Below are 20,238 nucleotides of genomic sequence, written 5' to 3'. Positions count from 1 at the left end.
GTGTACATTTATGATAGACATGGTCAAAACACTAAACTAATGTAAGCCATTCAATGTTACAGCAAAGGGAGAGAGTGGCGTCTGTGGTGCACAGACAGGAGACTGTGGACTGCCTGAAGAAATTCAATGCCAGACGCAAATTAAAAGTAAGTCAGCATCAGCTAATTAATGATGAACTAAAGAGAAACGGAGCTGAAATAATTTGTATCTATATTTTTTGTTTATACAGGGCGCTATATTGACCACTATGCTGGCCACGCGTAACTTCTCCAGTAAGTATGATGCTCATGGTAAGTACCTCACAGGCCCCATCGCTCTCTCCATAATACTTAAGTATTAACCCACCTCCCTGCGAAAAAAAAAATTAAAGTTACTAGAAAAAGAAATTTAAAGAAATAAGTCTTCAAAAAGTTCCTTTAGCCTACCTGAAAAACACGTACACGTCTCTCTACATCACGATACGAATGTTGGCACCATTGATGTTGTACATGAGTTAATACTGATATAACAGTAAAGAGAACCTTATGTGTAGTTGTGGTCAATTTAACCCTTCTTCTAAAAACCCTATTGTTTCATGTGGTAGAAATCTCACTCAATGCCATTAATATCTCGTATTATCTCTACAGACAGTTTTAACCACTTGTATTCACTTTTATGTTTTCTAAAAAAATTTTTTGTTATTTTCACTTATTTGTACCTTTTTTTTTTTATTTTCCCTAAAGTTTCATTTAAATTAAAACAATATTAAGGTCGATTGAATTGGAGATATTAATAAATAAAGCTTATATAGTGCCTCATTTAAATATAGCTGGAAAACAACGGTAATTTAAGTTGGCCCCACAGCTTGTTAAATAAATTGATAGAGAATATTATCGATTAAATAGTGCGCATTCTTGGGAAATATTGAGAATTTTAAATTTAGGCATAATTCAATAGGATTAGCCCATAATTCAGATGCTTAGAACTTGATGCTCTGGAATACTTTATCTTCTAAAATTGTACCTTCTAATTTGTTGCAATAAGCTCCGTTTGGTTTATATTTACTATTGTTAGGAAAATTAAAGCACCTTTGTTATTGGTTTCTCGATAAGTTTATATGAAATGTTCTGTATGGGCTGATTTTATCCGTCGTGGCTTGACTGGTTTTTTCGGGCTTTTCTCCATCATCAGAGAACTAATAATTCATTGGTGTAAAGAATTCGACTCCAACCGGTCAGAAGTACAAAACACATGCGCTACGATAGCCTGTGTATGTTTATGAAGGTTTTTGAACATTCGATTTCAAAAACTGAAATTTGCAAGAAGCTTTATACTTTGTCTAAAGCCCTTTTTACGCAAAGAAGATTTCTCTCGCTAAATAATTTTTGTTTAAGCTAGTGCCGTCTTATTCAGGTACTATCAGATTCTTTGTCATCAGTTGCCAATTGGTTTTGTGATTATTTACGCATATGCGGGATCTCTGTATTGGTTTGAATTCGATTTGAGTTTTGGTTCTGAGGAAACACTTGAATACACAAATGAAGCAGCACAGTGCGCATGTACTGTTTGGTACTTGGTTTGGTTGTCTGATCGATCACATTTGAAGGTGGTTTGCATTTTGATATGATAAAGGCCACAAAAATTTGGAATCAGCTTGAATTCTTTGGAACATCAAACTCATCTCATTGCGCGTTCTTCTAACAATCTCAAACCAGTCTGCGGTTATAATGGGACAAAGATATGTACTGTACATGAAGAGAAATGTAAAATAAATAATCCACAAGAAGTTCTGAGACCAAAAAATGGACTTATTTCAATTCTAAAACAAAAAGATTAAGTAGAGACAGAATCTCAGAAGTTGGGCTATTTTAACTCCCTACTGACTGAAGTATCAACAGTAGGTTGTCCAGCTACATTCTTATCTAGAGATTAGCCCGTATTCTGTAAAACTTTACAGATGAATTAAAGTGTCTCTGAGAAGAAGGCACAATCACCTATTGGCTCTTATTCTTGAACTGGCTCACAATTTATATCTAAATCTTATTTTGTTTATTATTATTTACAAGTTCCAGGAAGAGATAATTGATTTGCTCAATATAATTATAATTTTACAGAAAGTTCGGTTTAGCTGAACCGTATACATGAATAACAATAGATTTATTATTTAATATTGATATCTTCAGCGGTCACGATCGGATACGAATGATAAACGACCTTGAGTGAAGGTCTATTGTTGCGAATTGCTAGAATTACTACGCCAGTCAAAATTTTATCAACTACTTTACCAACTAGAGAATGCACAGATCTGTCTAAACAACATTACTTCCCTTCACTTGATGGTAAATTGTGATTCGTGTTTAAAATGTGAGTATAATACTACGTCAGTACCGGACAGCGGTAAGATTTACTTTCATTGAGTTGATTATTGGGCAATATGAATAACAGTACGTGCGTACCACTAAAGAATAAACGAACTTTCCAATTGGTGGGATACCAGACTCGACGATCACTTGACGTTGTGACCATGTTGTTAAAGAATTTTCTCTAGCCGCCTCTTTTGATGTTCAAGTAGTGAGTTGCAGGTTGCTATACTTACCAAGTGCTATACAAAATAGTAGTAACCTGATTTAATCGCCATTGACCGCCTGGCTAGTAAGGTCGCTTAGTGTCTTCCTCCCAGAAAACGTATGATTTTATTCATATTGCCCATTAATTGATAATCACTTCGTTTTAAAAAAGAGCCTGTGACTTTACCAGCCGGGGAGAGCACAGGGTGTCTGAGCGTAAAGCTTAGAATAAGCCGATAGGTTCTAGTATTAGCCGATAGAGTCCAAATAGTGTAAACGTACGGCTAAAGTTTGTCTAATAATAAAATCTTAATTTTACCAAAACTAGAGGAGGAGTATGTGATAAAGACGGCGGAAGATGAAAGTCGAAAGGCGCCAGACTTGCCGGAAATGATGGGACCGCCCGAACAGGATGAAAGTCAGGACATAGCTGAAGACGATCTGGATGATAGCGATGATTTCTACGAGTTCTTGAAGCATCAGAGCGCACTACAGCCTGATTCTCAAGCTGAATGAGGGAAGCATTTCCCACTCGAATTTGAACTGAGAATCACCGCAATCACATTACTAAATTCGCTAATAAACAAAACTGAATCAATACATGTATTTTATTTTACTTTAAATATATTTGATTTGCCCCAATGTTTGCTTTAACGAGCAAATATTTTGATCTGCCTCATTACCATAAAAGTGAACAGCCATTTCGTTGTCGTTCTTTTCTTAGTTATCCTTGCAGATTCATCAACAGCAAACTTGCGAGATGCCCACTTCGTTCTCTCACTCCAATTATATTTATATATACATACATTGCCAATTAACAATCAGTCACACGGCGTTAGAAGCAACTAGATTCAGTTTGTGTTCGAAAATTAAAGTGAAAGTGATTCTCTTAAAAAACATGTATAATATAAACAACTGTTTCTGTACCAACGCTAAGGCAAGTGACCACGTCATATCCGACTTTTTGCTGTAGAATCCGTTTTGAGATTCCCTGAGTCCGAAAAATTATTTAAAAAGACGAGTGGACCAATTTTTTTTTCTTTTTAAATGATTAAAGCTGAGGTTATTGGCGCCCGGAGCATTTTTCAGTGTACTGTCGGCCTCCGGACAGTGTTCCTTCATTACAGGCAACACTGTCCACCACCGGACAGTGAGCTGTAAGAAGCCCCTAGAAAGAGAAAATCTAAGGGGGGCAGCAGCTGGATTCAAACCCGGGACCTTCGCGTGAGAATCCATTACGCTAGCCGCATAGCTGTTCCCCTCCCTTAGTGGACAAATCTCAGAAAACTAAAACTTATGATTTTGATTGGATGCGATCATAAGACTCTTTAATAAACAATGTTTTTATTCTGTTGACATTTTTTCGATAATGGCTACGCTTTTCTTTAAACTATGTGCAGTTTTCATAATTTTTCTTTAAAATTTGTTTTAGGTTATCCTGAAAAAGCAGTAAAATGTTATTATTGTGTGGGGTTATTGATTGGGGTAATGTTTTAGATATCCGAAGTTTAAAAATAATGTATAATTTAAATTTTCTCGAAAATTTCACAAAATCACGCTTAAGCTTCCCCGAATACTGTAAAGGTCGCTCTAAAGTGAATTTTACACGAAATATTATATAGACAAAATTTATACGTATGTAGCTTAACTGTAATGAAATTAATTGAAATCCATTGAGAAATTTTCAAAAAAGTCTCTTCAATAAAGAGGTAAAAAATAAAGTTTATTAAGTTAAGAAGTAGCTCCAGTTGAGGGATTTAGATTGCAAAGTCCTCGCTGATTGCTTTCAATCAAAGCATAAAGTTTCATCTGGTTTAGGTTTTTAGTTTTTGAGATATCTTTCATCTTACGCACACACACGTCCATCGTACCATTTTCTGAAAATCTTCTTTTTTTTTGGAGTCAGAATTCCTCAAAACAAATGGTCGAATAACTCTACAAAGTTGTTAACGGTAATAATCCAATTTGGATTTTGCGCGGTTATGATTACGGCAGTCGTGCGAATTTTTTTCATTTTCAAGAAGCCCGGAGATATGTAGATGGACGTGGCCTGTAGAATATTTATGTATTATTATTCCCATGATATTGCTGCTAAAAGTGCAAGAGTTTTATTGTAGGAGTACTCGATCAACAATAAACTTGGAAGAAGGTTATTACATTGTTTTTTTTTGGGAGTGCTCTTGCGCATTTCATCACAAAGTTTGTTAGAGGTAACGTTGAGAAATGATTATCCTGTGTGCACTGCTAGTTAGTGGCGAACTTTGTACATGATCTTGGTAGAACTAAATCCAGGCGCTGGTTTTGCTAATCTTGGTGGGAGTATGATGATTGGAACTTACTCTTGTGCAACAAATCCATGCAACTAAAAGGAACACACATGTAGAGGTTGTCTCCCAACTAAATAAGGTCAAGTGGGGTCTGTGAGGTATTTACAGTTTAAATTATCTATTATCATTATGCATGCTTGTACATTTATTATGTGATTTACTACTTAAAACAGTTATATCATGGCAGCTATATTTAATCGTGATGTCTGATTAAAAGTAAAATTAAAAATTTAATCCAAAATGAAAGGTTTTTACTATGTACTTAGTTGTGTAAAAGGCTAAAACAGTAATGGTCGTTTAACATCCTGAGCAATGGTAAAGGAAACGCAACGCAATTGAAGTTGCCGTTTGATGGTGCTAAATGTTTTTTGTGTAAAACACCCTGACTACCTGCTTACTTACCAGCTGTAGTGTACTCGCATAGTGCCACGCACCCTATAAGCAGAATATTCCCTTTCCCATACAACATTGCAAGGGCTCTTATTAACGTAAAAAAAGAAATGAGTAGATGGCTATAGAAAGTAGCAGCCCGCTGAAGGTGAATATTAGAAAAGTCAAGGCTCTTCTGGACATTGTATCTCTATACAAGTCTGTATAACAGATTTGCGTACCTGGTGGTTGTGATGGTGTCATGTAGAGGTAGCAGGGAGTAGTTCTTTGAGCTAGCTTCTCAGACCAGTGAACCTACTTCCTGGCTTGCGTTATCTGGGGCACTATCTAACATCTACCACCTTGGAGCACTCCCTCCAGTGAATAGAAGAGGCCTTCTGTGGGGTGAATCACTTTAGTTTTAGCAGGAAAAGCCTCGCCTCACTTCGAGATCGTTTTTTGCCTACTATTTTTTAGTCTGTAAATCAAAGGCTGATTTAAAAGTAAAACTATTTTCAAACTAAAATCCTTTAAAACAACCTCCTTTAGGGGTCTGAAGTAAATAGATTCTCCATGCGCTAATCCATTGGGGTCAAAAATTATGTTTTAAACCAACTTCATCCTTCAGTTGCGTTTCCTGCATAACTTGCCAAGGTGTATCCCAAATTTTTTTCTGCAAAATATAATAAATGGCAACTAGGATGGGGATGCACACTAGATAATTTACTAGTAACTATGTGTTCACTTTCAGAACCGATGGTGCCCATTGTAATTGACTACAATGGTCTTCCATCTCATCTAATGTGCATCTATAGATACTTATCAAATAAATGTGCAGATTGGCTGAGATAACATGAGCCCGAAAAATGTTTAATTAAAATACTCCAATGCTAAATAAAACTATATAGATTAAAAACTTAAAAATAATTAAAACTTGACCTGCTCCTTTATAACCTGCTATGTTCACCTTTGTAATAGCTGTTGTCCTCTAAGTGAACTATTTTTATTTTCTTGTTTCCATTGTTTATTATTATTATAACTTTTTAATTTTTATTTGGTTTTTATTTAATTTGTTTAGTGGTAGACAAAAGTAATTAAGAAGGATGTTGACTTGCATTGAACATTGTAGCCATGCCTCTATCACCATTTAACTATCCAGATTTAAAAGTTTTGTTATCACTATTATTGTTCAGTTATTGTAAATATATATAATTATTTTAGTATGCGGTCCTTCCTACTTAAAAGCATCTCTCCATTAAATGGCCTTAACCATAGACAATGTGACCTTATTACAGACTTAATGTTAGCTATGAGACCACCTTAACGTTAACACCATATTAAACCTCTATTATTTCTCTATAGTTTAAGGTAGTCTACAAATCTTACTTAGTCCTATTTTTATTTTTTAATGTAAAATTGTTCTATTAAAACATTTTCAATGTTTTCATCCAATTTTTAAGACCTTTTTTAAGACAGAAATTTAAACAAGAAGAAATTTGGGTAGTGAACCGTAGGTTGTTTCTGGATTAAGGTGGAAGGGTTTAGGATAGATAAAAAGACTTTGCAAAGTTGAGCGCCCTAGTCTCTTTCTACTTCTGCCTAATTTAATGGCCTAAGGGGCTAATAGCCTAAGGCCTTCGGCTGCTATTTTGCCGAAATAGGGGTTCTACGCCTATTGGAATATATCTATATCTGCGATTTTCAAGTTTTTGCGTTTTCTGTAATTAATCTAGTCGCTTTATTTTTGAAGAAGGTCCCAGGGCCCCAGATCTACAGCAGTCCTGAAGACTTAACAAGGGGAAAATGACCCCTTGACTCTTCAATAAACCTACCCAGCATTATCCCCGCTAATCAGGTTAGATAGACAATGATCAATTTTACTTAAGTTGCTCAAATCTAAAACTAGGTACGGAAAAAACAAAAGATTTCTAATCGGAGGTTAGTGCAATCGTTTCTTCTGTAAATTTTGTGAGAGTGGCATTGTTAGAAGAGTCTTTTAAAATGAGAACAATTTTTGTTCGTTAATATTTTTTCCAAAGGCTAAGTCATAAGACCAAAATCTTAAGTTGTTGCAAAATGTAAATACTCATTGCTCTTGGAGAGCTGCAAAAAGCGGGCAATACAGTAAAATATAAGTTTAAAAATAGTATCACCAGTACTGTTGGCGGTTGCAACCGTGGTTATCCGAGGGCATGTCAAACTTATTAGAGAATTTGTCTGTTTTTAAGAATACATGCTTGCTTTAATGAATTCTATTCGTCACTTCCAACATATGGAGAGCTACTACTCTGAAAAGTCTCAGTGTGGGCTCACATCTTTACATATGGAAAGGAAAGCTAAGGATATCTGGCAGCCATTTTGGTTATTTGAAAGTGACGAGAAATATTCCAAGTGCCTTAAGAGAATACATCGAGTGTGAAAAATGTTTATTGGATAGAAGACCCCACTGAAATTGCTTTTGTACGTTCTAAAAGCTAGTGCTATTTCAACAAGTGAGTGAGTGCTATAATGCAACTCAAAGAATGAAATTCTGAAGTACTTCTAATAAAAAGTGAAGTACTTTTAGAGTTAAGTGTGGACTTCATTCGCCCAGTTTTATTTTGGACCCTAAGCAAAATCATGATTGGCGATCGGCAGAAGGCCCTGCTTATAGGTACTGAGGATGGATCTCTTCCTTAGTATGTCCCCCGGTCCTAAGAGAAGTAGCCGGGCGTAGTTGAAAATGCCGGGCATCCGAGGGGCAGAACAGGGCGCAGCCATTCTCCCAGAAAATAATCCTGGAACAACCAAATACAAATTAATTATAAGCCATTTTAAATACTTATATAAAGCCTGACTGTATACATAAATCCCACCTGCTATAATTCCTGCAACTTTCCACTCCTTTTGTCAGTTATTTAAAAAAAAAAATTCTTTTTTATTTAATTTGTTTTAATAGCGATACTTTAGTGTGATTTTTTTTAATACTTAAACGCCCTTCTAGTGAGTGCCAGGTTATGCATCCCAGATCTGTAGATTTTTTACAAAAACACTAGCGTGAGTTGGCAGCGCTGAGGTCTACAGAGTTAGCCCGTGCAGTTAGTTCAGTTGTTATTCTATTTACTAAAACTCCATTCTTCAACTATCTACTTTATTTATGTAGCTAATTAATGAAATTTAAAGGAATGTGAGAAGAAGTTCTTATTAATATTTAGAGCATTCGTTTAGTCAGTCGAACTGATGAAAAGAGAAGAAAAGCATATTGATAGAGAGTCTAGCTAGTGCTTTAAAGTGGTACCGTTGTGCAAATGTTAGCCCGTAGAATAATTTTTGTATGATTGCCTGAAATCCTTATTTATTTATTTTTAACTTCTCAAGTTTACTAATAAAGGTTTGTAGGATGTTGACAGAAAATAATTAAGTGATAAGTCCTGAATTTTCAGTTAAGGATAATTAACCTGTACAAAACATAATCTGTCTCCTCCTAACCTACTTCAAAACAGATGTATTAAACGATTTGGCTAGTGAATTGTGTGTGTAGCAATATGTAGATGTAAACAATGCCCTAGACAATATCAATAAAAATAATGAAATTATGTATTTACATCTGAAAAAAGAAGAAAGATTACAATATCTCTCTATTATTTGTGCTATAATTTCACAATTTATATTCAGTCTTGTCTGTTTTATCTCCTCGTATTTCTCTGTAACGTGTCCTCTCCACTCACCAAACCAGAAAGTGGTAAGAATAAATACATTTCTTTGATTAAATTTTTTTTTTTAATTTAATTTTTCTTATTTTATTTAATTTTTTACAATTTTGAGTTCATAACCATATTATAATCAATGTTTATTTGAATGGGAGTTTTTATGTTTCGCTTAAGATATATTCTGCCATTTATATAATTATTTTAAATATATCTCATATTTGTAGGCACCATGGCACAGTCGATGTTTTGCTTTCGATTTACTGCTAATAGCGTTCCTTTGTTTAGAGAAAGTGATTAGCTCTCGGTAATATTTCGATACTGCGCCAGATTATTTTTTCGCCTGCGATACAGCAATAGCTGTTATTACTAGTTGGTTTTCTACTGGAACTTCTGATGCGTGCATTTAAAATCTACAAACTTCATAAACATTGCTCTTTTCATCTTCCTAACTAACTTCTAATAGAGTACTTCAAATTCTGGCCATGATAGAGAACTATAATGTCGATAATTGAATTTAGATTTGTCCCGATCGGGCCTTTTTTCAAAGTGTCAATCTTGCCACCTCTAAGAAGACTTCATTGGAGTTTATGTCATCGAATAGGTGAAATTTGGTGGTTGCGTTTAGTCTTTTCATTCATTAGTCGTCATCGGAGTGCTTCTTGCCTCTGTGGAGTAATGCCTGCCTTGTAGAGGGAGGTCTTACATCTTTTTCTTATAGGGGTTGGTGGTTTAAAAATTCCTCAAATCACCTACCAAGAGATTAGGGTTCGAGCAACACACATGCATTAGAACTGCATTTCGCATCTTGCTGAGCTACCATGTGCTTGTCTGCATCACTAGCTTTCGGAGCAATAAGTGAATCTGACAAGTTCTCAGCTCTGTAATTGTCCTCAACGCTATTACTGTCAGAAAATATCCTCCTCAAGTTTCTCTGAAGCTTCCGTCCGCTGCGAATTTGTTTTTACCCAAGAGAGGGCCAATAATCTATCGTTTGGTGAAGCAATATTTTTTCTGTTTTCGTAAAGAAGCCGCTTCCTTTCAGAACGCCGACGGAAATGGTGAATACGGGCAATGGACAGTCGGGGCAAACAGAGGCTGCTTGGTATGGTGCCTTCAGCTTCTTTAAATGTTCACTCTTATAAACTTTTTCATAATATAAATAAAGAAATAAGATACAACAAAGTGAAAGAGTTTTACTTTTCTTTTTTTTTATATATAAATTCCATCAATTGGAGAAGATGTCAGTGCATGTTCCTCTAGTATAATGATTAGCATTCACATAATTCATACGACAGCGTCACAAAAGAACATTACGGCGCACACTCCTTCACAAGGCGTACTAACTTTCGTTGATTTAACTGATGCAAGTTGGCATGACTGCGGGGCATGAGGTTGGCTGCTCTGCTTGTTGATGTTGCCCAGCTGTATGGACATTTCACTGCATGTTTCTTATCATCCATATCCATTTACCATCCATTAGTTCTGGTTTTCGCGCTGTTTTATATGTGTTATTTATATGACATTACAATATATGTGTTCTTCAGTTTAATTACGCTAAGTGCATGCTCTTATTTTTTATTTTCACTCTGCATGTTTCTTTTAAACACTTTCTATTTACTCTAAACCATAAAAATAATAATTTAATACTTTTACTAAATAAAGCTGCTTTGTTACATCTTACATCATGTATAAGGTCAATGTTTACAAAAAAAACAACAAAAAAAACGATCTGAACGTGTTTCAAGAGACACGGATATAATCCTTGAAGATGCCTAATGGACCAGCCATCTGCTGCTACTGTTAGACAAGAAATACCTTTTCTTGGCATTCAATAAAATTTGCTAATTAAAAATAAAAAGTTTTGAACAACTGGTGTCTTAAAGAAGCATGATTTAGAAAGTTACCTTACATAGGTAGTTGTTTTATCCCAACAGTTCTCAAACACAAAGTGGCTGTAAAGTGAATATCTTCAAAAATCTGTTAGTTCCGGAACCTTCTGAACACATAATTCAGTGAACATTACTGTTGTTCCATGCGATCAGAACGAACCTATGTCCAAATGTGAACTAATTTGGCACATTTAAGCGCCATAAGTGATTTGCCACTAGTGGATATACTTAAAAATAAATCTGCTCGAGATTCGAACTCTGCCAACTAGATCGGTCCAACACGACAGGATTCATCGCATTCTCTGTAGCATTGGCTCTTTGTAAGTGAATTTCCTTCAAAGAAATAAAAAGATCCTTTTATTTCCGCGAATCTCATAAATTATTGTCACGCTGCAATTGTTTGGAAAAGTTTGCTGATATCTCCCCCTAGTTAGTTAATCAATAGGATGTCCTTAACTTCTGGCAGTTCAACCTCTAACAGATCAGAGAGCGCTTCGTCTGTTCAGTTATCTTAATAGAAGTTTGCATATAGGATGTCCTTGCTTACCTCATTTATCTCTAGTCTCTTTTGAGTTGGCAAAATATTGTATATCATTTTTTTTTTTGCCTAATTCAAAGTTATGTGCCCAAATCGGTGCTAACTTACTATTATTATTTCAAATGTTAAAATGAACTTTTAATATTTATTTCTGATTTTCTGATTTTCTAAACAGTTCTGGAGTTTACGATATTTTGAGGGGAGGAATAAATTTATACTAATGGTTTTGCTAAGTTGTTTGTTTTCTTTATTTACTTATAAAGGCGTTTATGTATAAGGTCATTGATTGGCACCATGAGTTGTTTTCAGTACTTAGCCCTCCTACGAAAAGTGTTCTCTCGTAGTTAACTGTGACCTCTAGGAAGGGAAATCTAAGGGCATGCTGCAGAACCGCATGCCCCATTTTCATGTTCTTGTACTTGTTTATCATGAATAAAAAATCTACTTTCAGAAATAGGGGAGGCTCTTTATTTGAGATAATATTGTTGGCACATAGCATACTACGTAAACATGTGCAACTATCATGTTCTAATTGTGCGCAAAATAAAAAGGTGACATTTTTTAGCATTTACAATTGCTTTTTCTTCTTAAAAAAGACACAATGTAAGTGGGATAAGGACATAGGACAGAAAAGTCTGTGTACATTACGAACGTGTATAACCTGACTATTTTAAAGAGTTTGCAGGTCTTCCTAATAATTATGGTGCTGGAAAAACAAAAAACATATTAGTGTAGTTAAAATAAACTTTTCACTTGAATCTGTAAAAAGGAGAAAATTAGTACAGGTGTTGGCCATGGTAGAAGCCATATTTTGGGCATTGTGGATCAATAACCTTACCTTAGAGGTTCTACGTTTCGGAGTTTTGAACGTTTTTACTTGACGAAAACGACATGAATATTGGAGAGAACAGGACTAACTCACTTTTACTTTGGATAGATCACTACTTTATTTGACCATTCGCCATTTTGTTCCTGTATCCATGTCAAATATACATAGATCTGTACAAAATTTGGTAAACATTTGTATTTATGTATTCTATTGGTGCTCTTAACTGTAGCTTTACTTTATTATTTCTTAACCATTATTTTTAGACACAATTGAATGCTTGCTCACCCTCTTTTGATTTGTATTCATTTTAACTATTCATTAGATATATTTTATTCTATGGATAATTTTTGACCAAATATTATAATGGTTATTATAGATTTACAGCGAAAAATCAGTGCAAAAGTTCCAATAAATGCAAAAGATGTGCATTGTGAGTTGGCTGTTTTCCAGCCACCTTAGAAGAGCTATTGTCAGTTATTGTTTTCAGGTAATCTTAGTTTGGTTTTTCAGTGGAACCAGGATTCTCTTCATCTACTTCTTTCTCTCGCACAATGCGTGTGATCAGTGCGCGTGCTAACAAAGAAAAATAAGAAAAGCCAAAGGAAGTAAAACTTAAGAAGCTTAAATTTTTTGGGGCTTCATCACTACTACAAATACTCTAAAATTAGTACAAGATCAGTTTTTGGGGTACTATTACTACTTCAAATACATTTAAGTTGGTATCTTGGTACCAAAGATTTGGTAGAGTGTAAGTTGGTATTCCTAGTATGCAGTTAAAGAACTATCGCTTTTTTTGAATTATTTCCCAGGACTATTTTTTTTAGATTTAAGGATTTTTTTTTTTTCATTATACATCTTTGTAAAGAAAGGTTGGTTTTATAAAGAGAAAATCCAAACGCTTTATTAATTTGAATAGTTCTGACTGCAGTCAGAAGAACCACGGAAGCATACCATCTGCCAGAAAAACAGTCATTTTTAGCAAACTGATTTTTCGCCGTGATTGCTGAATATATTTAAGCCTTTCTCTACACCTTTCTACATTTTATTATTGAAATAGCAAAAAGAATCATTCAATGTGACAATTGCACTAGATGTGCTTGTTAGAGCTTTGAGCAGCACCTAGAGTGCAAGCCAATGCAATGTTGGAAGGTGTTGGAGGATATGTGATGTTTATCTGGCTAGCATCGAGTAATAGATGTGGTGCGGTTGCAGGTCGCAGTATCATAACGAAGAAAGGGGACGGCTCGCAGGTCAAGGAGTCCACAGACAGCAGTACAACACTGGAAGATGACGACGTTAAAGGTAATCATTCCGAATTCATTTGGTTCTGGTACAGACTGACTTTCTTTCATATTTTATTATTAACTTCTTTTTTTTCCTCTGAAAGTAATGTGCCAACCATTTCTGTAAACACACACTTGAATGTAGCTTAGGGTCGCCGAACTGTTATCTATGGTTTAGGGCTCAACCACTGTGGCCTCTTCAGCACCCTCGTCATGCTGCAAACATTTAAGCCGCCATATTTTTCCAAGTATCATCTAAATTGGACCGAACTTTGTGTAACTTTTACAAGCACAGTAAGCGTACCGAAATTTTAGAACCTTTAGAACGGAAATAGGTTTTCTAAGGTCCCGGGAACTAAGAAATCCTTTGTAAGTCATTTCAGAGAAAATTTTGGAAATATCTACTTTTCGCGAATGTTCCTGTTTTATAATATTTGGTTGGGCCAGTGAAAGACGGCGTTTCCTGTGTAGCAGAAGTGTGTGCAACAAGTGCTTAGAACTGTCTTAGGTGTCATATTTAGATTCTGTTTGCAGAATTGAATTTGAATGTTTGCGGAAATCGAGCTTGACGGTGCATCCATGTTGACGCCGAGTGCACACTCTGCAGTTCGTATTAGTTCAATACCAGAGTACAGTTAATGGAATCCTTGTTGCTGTCAAAGGTCCGCACTTTATGTCGGTCACTTCAGTATTTGCCTGAGGACGACTTTCAATTCGGATACCATCCTTGTCATTGTCAAATAAAGTTAAGATTTGAGAAACCAACAAAGTGGAACCTAAACATTATTCATTCATAAAAACAAGGAATTTATCCTATCATTTAATAAATTAATGCAAAATTTTTTCAATTATTTGTGCATTTTTATTTGTTTTTAAATTGTTGCCACAAAGTGTGTACTCGTACTTCATTATTTAAATCTTATTTTTTAGAAAAAACTTTTATTTAATTCTCATTTTTTCATTTTTAGTACCTGATTGCCCTCCTAGGGCATTTACTACTGCTTGAAATTGACGGGCAAGTTTCTTGTTAATGTGTTTGATGCCATCTTGAGGAATCGCCAAACCTCCAAAACTGTTGATTGATTCCAGTTCGTTCAAAATCTGTGGAAGAGGAATAGTAGGTTTAAACTGTATTGAGTTCTAAAATGCTGCATTGAAGTTGTCACAACTCATTAAAGGCATCAAAGGGCTCTGGGATCTTCACGGCAAAATCTACATTCTTGAGGCTTTCGGTTCGCTTCTTTGCTTACCGAATGTAAACTGACCATCTTTTCTTCAGCTCCCAATATGCGAATTGGAACTATTATTAGAAGTAGAATTTAAAACAATAAGGATTTCTCTTGTGAGGCTAACCGCCGTTTACTGAGTTAGAAGTTTCCAGTTTGCTCATAATCACATAACACTGACAAATGCCGGGACAGGGTCTTCTGAATGGTCTTAACATCATGATCCAATTAGAGTTAGCAGAATGACTGGGAAGCATCATCATCCTTACCTGGTTAAATCTGGTATGCATTCAGCAGAGGCTAACTTATGATGTAAAACGATTTGCCTGTACAGCCTTACATGGAGTAACTAGATAGCTTGGTACCATTACTGCAGCCAGTAGCTGTAACAATCAGCCCAGATTTTGTACTCGCATACGACAAGTTTAGACCCCACAGAGCGAGTTCTTTACAACAAAGCATTTCGACTTTTAACTATCAAAATTAACCTGCTGGTTCATTGGATTTTAAGCCAGGTTGGAAGAAGGAATACATTTCTGTACAATTAAAGCGAGGTAGGCTCTTTTGGTTTCCTCGAGACAGCATCAAAACAATAAGAAGCTTAAGTGCACTGAATCAATTCTGTGTGCTCCTAAAAAAAAAGTTAAAATTACCTTAGACAACCGCTAGCAATAAAAGATAAAGCGGAGGTTTAACTTATTGGGAGAATTCTAGCTGCCCATGTACGCCATGACTACAAAACCATTCTTCGGTACCAACCTCATCCAGCAGTCTTCTTTTGAAGCCAAATATAGTTACTGAAGATGACATAGTTGTCACAATCATAGAAGGAAACTTTGCATTACCTGCCTCTTCACTGACTTGGCGTCCCGGCAGAATCCCACTTCACCCACAACCTGGACACCCTTAGCAATATTCTTTATGGAGCAGTATCATCTGAGCGTTTACTCGACTGAGAATAGATGTTACTTTCAATAACTTTCCAGGGAAGGGATTAGCTATGCGGTTAGCGTACTGGACTCCCACGCGGAGGTCTCGGGTTCAATCCAGCTGCCGACCCTTAGATTTTCTCTTCCAAGGATCTTCAAATAACTTTCTGTTCCAAGAAGCATGTTTATTGAAATAATATGAGTTGATTCACTTTAGCCGATTTTAGCAGTACCCTGTATCAGCTAGGCTAAAATTTAGAATACTTTGACTCCCTCATTTTTCGTAAGCTTAAATTTACGGAAGGAGCAAAATAGTTGCAAAAGCTATTAACAGACCCAAGTTTACATAAGCACAGTCGCAGTACTGCAAAGTTACTGAGAGTAGGTCCACAGTATGCTAACAGGTTTTCTGGTAGTCTATTTCCGGTAGCCTATTAGCTGCTTTCTGTATACAATATACAATTATCCCAGCATTTGAATCTCTTAAGTAGTTTGAGTGTAGTTCGGCTAATAAATTTAAATAAATATTTGTACATTTAACGCAAAAAAAAAGGGTGTTGTAGATTTATAAATACCGTAATAAGTAGCATTGTAAGTAGATGCTTGTTCCAAAAATAATGTAAATAAGAAGTTAGTTATTTTTGTTATCCGCTCAGTTCTGATTGCTTGTTGTTTATGGGAATGGGTACTTTCCAGGCTTGTAGTTCCAGAATAAAGAAAAACCAAACTATTGACTTGGAAAAGGAGGTTACCCTTTGTTTAAAGAAATAACCTTGATTACTGCTAGCAAGGTTGATGCAACAGTTGTACCAACATGCATTCCACATGTGGAAACACGTAGAGTTAGGACTAACTTGAAGCTAAATCCACTTCAATCTACAGTATCTAATTTGGCTCATATCAATGTCTGTTCAAAAAGAAATCTTCGCAAAGTACACCATAAATGAGAGCTTGCATGAGCGCTAGTAATAGTGAACTAGAGTTTGCCCTAAAGATGTAAATTCCAAGACGTCATTTGGTCGGAGTAAGTATGACATAGACTTGCTGCTAGATTGGCTGTAAATATTGTTTATCAATAATTGCAGGATGTAAATTCAAAGCCAAATATTGATCGGCTCCATGCGGTATAAAAGTTGAGTGGGATTTGAGCGAGGGGACGCCAAGATCCCTGAAATAAATTAACTCGTTTAGTTCCCTTTCGGGGGAAGTTACAACATGCAAATTTGACTTCCTTTAATAAGGATAGGTGTTGCCTAAAATAGTGATTTCTGATTCTTTAAGGCAGTTCTAGAATGATTGAAGTTCTGGTGCTGCTGCGGAGACGTCAGCATTATCGTCCGGGGTGAAAGCAATTAGTGACGTAATAGAACCCGTAAGCATGACATCTTCGTGTATTTTGGTGCCAGTCTTATCCATGGTCCATCATACAACACTCCATGTTACCTCGAGGGAATTACATTTCGAAATCTACTGCTAACCATCGTATTTATTATTTTTTTAAAAGGTCTTTATTTATGAACAGCTCCGCGAGCCTATTTTTTTTAAGCTAATAAACTCCTGCAGTATTAATCTCTGGAGCAGCTAAACGAATTTCTGGAGTTGCTAAATAAACTTCTTTAAAAAATAAAATAGGAAAGCTAAAAGAAAGATGTTATTAGTAAAGGAAGAATCCGGGATGACCGTGGTAGGATGACCGTAAAACAACATATTGAGTTCGTGCATTTGGTGAGGACAGCGTGTCCTGTAATCATAGTAATTTGTGACTGTGATTGGCCTAAAGACAAAATAATGGCAGTGCCTGACATGCAACCATTTGGTTGCACTGAGTTGGTCAGGTTGTCCAAATGCAAAATCAACTAGAACGTCCTCGTATCTTATATAGAATAATAGAATGCACTTACTTAAAGAAAATTAATCCAGCATGTTCATATTTAAATAACTTGAGCTTGCATGAAACCTATAGAGGCTCCCCCATTTTATTGTTTTAGTCAATCTTAATTTTTTCAGTTTTCTCCTTTTTGAAAATAATTTCTGTTCATTTCCTCCACGACCTTCTCCTCCTCCTCCTCCGTTAGTTATTTAAATCTGTGCGAGAAGTAGAAGCATTTCAGGTATTTTCATTAACCCATGAAAATAACAGTCTGAAAAAAAACAAAACAAGCGACCTGGTGGGTTTATACACTGGGTGTCGTCACAAAACAGCTGATTATCTTTAACTAGTTCTAAATTAGTATTCTAACTTGTTGAGGTTATAATGTTGTTACATGTATATGTATGTATATATTGCGGGCAAACTGATTGTACCAGACTAGAGTTTGTTATATGGTCTCTGTTGTGACAGATGATAAGTCGAAAGGGCCTGTGGATCGTTGTTCGACCGTCATTGCAAAAGAGCCCGAAGGTAAATAGCTACTGTCTACTCAACTCTCATTCCATCTTGATATTTATTTAAAATATTATTACACGCATTAATTTCTGATTTTTTTTTTCTTTTTAATATTTTGTTTCACAGTAAATTATTATTATAAATATAATTATCAATATCTATTTACGTTCACGTCTCTTTTCTTTTTTTTTTTTACTGACAAAGTTTGATGTGGATCGCTCTAAAAAAAATCAATCGATTACTGAATGTCGATTCGCTCCGTATTGAGCACTCACCTTAGAAATAAGCATGAATTTAATTTCTCCTTGGAATTTTCGCGAATTTTTTGAGGTACTACATATCAAGCTACTAGTGGTTAGTTCACTTGTTGCCAGATGGCCAAGAAATCAAAGAGAAAATATGTACCTCATTGCTCATAATGTTAAACCTGACTTTTTGGGGGTGAAGAACTGAGGCTGAACCTTTGAATCCTCCTTTGAAGGAACTTCACTTTGGTACTTTTATACTTTGCCTAGTTCAGAGATGAGAGCAGCGATTGTGACAACTAAAAAATACTCAGAGGCATTTTAATGTACATAAATATTTTTCAAAGACGATTCTTAGTAGCATAAATATAAAAAAGGACCTTTACTGAAATTCTTTTTCTTTAATAAATGGTGATTATTTTCAAATTATTCCTCGATTTATGTAACGGGTTACTTTAAGTATCGAATACTTTATTCTGCCTGAGTATATTCGGCTGACTGTAAGCAATTTGAAATCCACTGGCGGGGATAAGTGTGACATCTGAAGATAGCAGCACAATGCAGCTCTGTACACTGTCTGTTGACATTTGTTCAAACTAAGGAATTTAATGGGCCTTCAAGTAATTTTTTATCCCAGCTGATTTAAAATCATTTTGTTTTATTGATGTTGTGACGATTGATATTCTGCAATTTGGGGGTAAAGGTAACATTTTGCGTAGCAACAATTCGACATTTTAGTAGCAATAATCAAGTGACTATTAAAATTAGAGGAGATTGCAAAAGTACATTTGACATCATTGCATTAATTTCCTTTTCTCGTCACACAAAGTATAAAAGTGACATGCTAGCAGAACCGCAGCCGAACCTGGCTGTTGTAACCTCCACTCAGCTGGGCTGCCGCCTCCACGATCAAACTTTGTCCACTTTCACTTTTCTTTTTCATCAAATTTTCTTTTTTTTATAATTAACTTATTGTTTTTTTTATTTCTGTTATAGTTACAGTACAGATAATATATATTATTTGAGTAATAAGTTGTATGTAAAGCAGACATAATTGATAGTGTTGTACAGATTGTCTGATTATTGTAAGTTTTCTTTCAATAAGTTTTTTTTTAAGGTTGTTTAGTTTGTAATGTTGGTAAATAGCTACCAGGATACCAGACGAAGCTATAAGATATTGTATCTTATTAACTGTAATTGAATAACTCCTAAAGTAGATTCTCTGATCAGACAGCAAGTCTCTATTTGAAATCTATAATTATTGTTCATTTGTATAAAAGATGAATTAGAAGTAGAAAGAATAAGCAAAAACTGAGACAAGAATGTAGATGGTAGGAGAAGGGGAGTTCTGTTGTTGCTCAGTACAGTGAAAAGTGCGGTAGATGGCAGAGTGGTGGACACATTCCCCCTCTCTACTATTCCACAATCTAATTGGCTATTGTAACACTTGTAATTTGTATTTATAGTCCAAAATATAATTGATTATTCTTTAGTTAATAATATTGATTGCATGTAAACCTCCCGAATTGTTGGGTGTCTATTCTTTAGCTGACTATAGCTTCTCCTATCCTCTCACTATCTCTCTAAGCATGTGATTAATTATGTAGACGAAATATATATCGTATTTTTTAAATAAATAATCTTGTTTTGTATATATAGGTAATCTCTAAATATATCTATTAAGTGGGGCCTTTTTATTTTTTTGTACGTATTTGTGAAGAAGTTTGTTGGTGTAGAAGCAGTTGTGTTTGGGCGTCTCATTTCTAAACCTTAAATTGTTACTACTGCCTTTTGTATCTCCTGTTCCTGCCAGATATTTCCGCTTAATTTGTTGTGCTGTGTACCCACTTCCCTGTGTTAACAACTCAAGTAGTCCGACTACAAAAAGGCAGTTTGCTGAGTCTTGGTTTAAATTTTATTTTATTTACTACCCAGTATCATTGTTTATCCGTTTTCACTTAAATTCTGCTGTTTTAATTTAT

At 35.4% G+C, this 20,238-nt stretch overlaps 1 protein-coding gene across 28 annotated transcripts in view; it reads left to right on the top strand.

Annotated features, from left to right (window-relative positions):
- Positions 1 to 20,238, top strand: part of CaMKII (Calcium/calmodulin-dependent protein kinase II) — a 127,588-nt gene that overhangs the window by 82,876 nt on the left and 24,474 nt on the right. For 16 of the 28 annotated variants that reach the window (XR_012459073.1, XR_012459072.1, XR_012459074.1 and 13 more), the window contains 4 exons: positions 63 to 146; positions 230 to 290; positions 13,400 to 13,489; positions 17,967 to 18,026. Coding sequence is in view for 23 of the 28 variants with exons in the window: in XM_074129740.1 (XP_073985841.1) it covers positions 63 to 146; positions 230 to 290; positions 13,400 to 13,489; positions 17,967 to 18,026 (295 nt within the window). In the remaining 5 variants the exon portion in view is untranslated. The remainder of the gene's footprint in view (positions 1 to 62; positions 147 to 229; positions 291 to 13,399; positions 13,490 to 17,966; positions 18,027 to 20,238) is intronic. The other 12 variants (XM_074129762.1, XM_074129761.1, XM_074129752.1 and 9 more) reach the window with 3 other exon arrangements.

Source organism: Rhodnius prolixus, unplaced genomic scaffold, assembly GCF_049639745.1.
Source record: "Rhodnius prolixus isolate KJV_2025 unplaced genomic scaffold, Rpr scaffold_15, whole genome shotgun sequence".
NCBI classification, from domain to species: domain Eukaryota; kingdom Metazoa; phylum Arthropoda; class Insecta; order Hemiptera; family Reduviidae; genus Rhodnius; species Rhodnius prolixus.
This window is presented reverse-complemented; position numbering and strand designations above follow the sequence as displayed.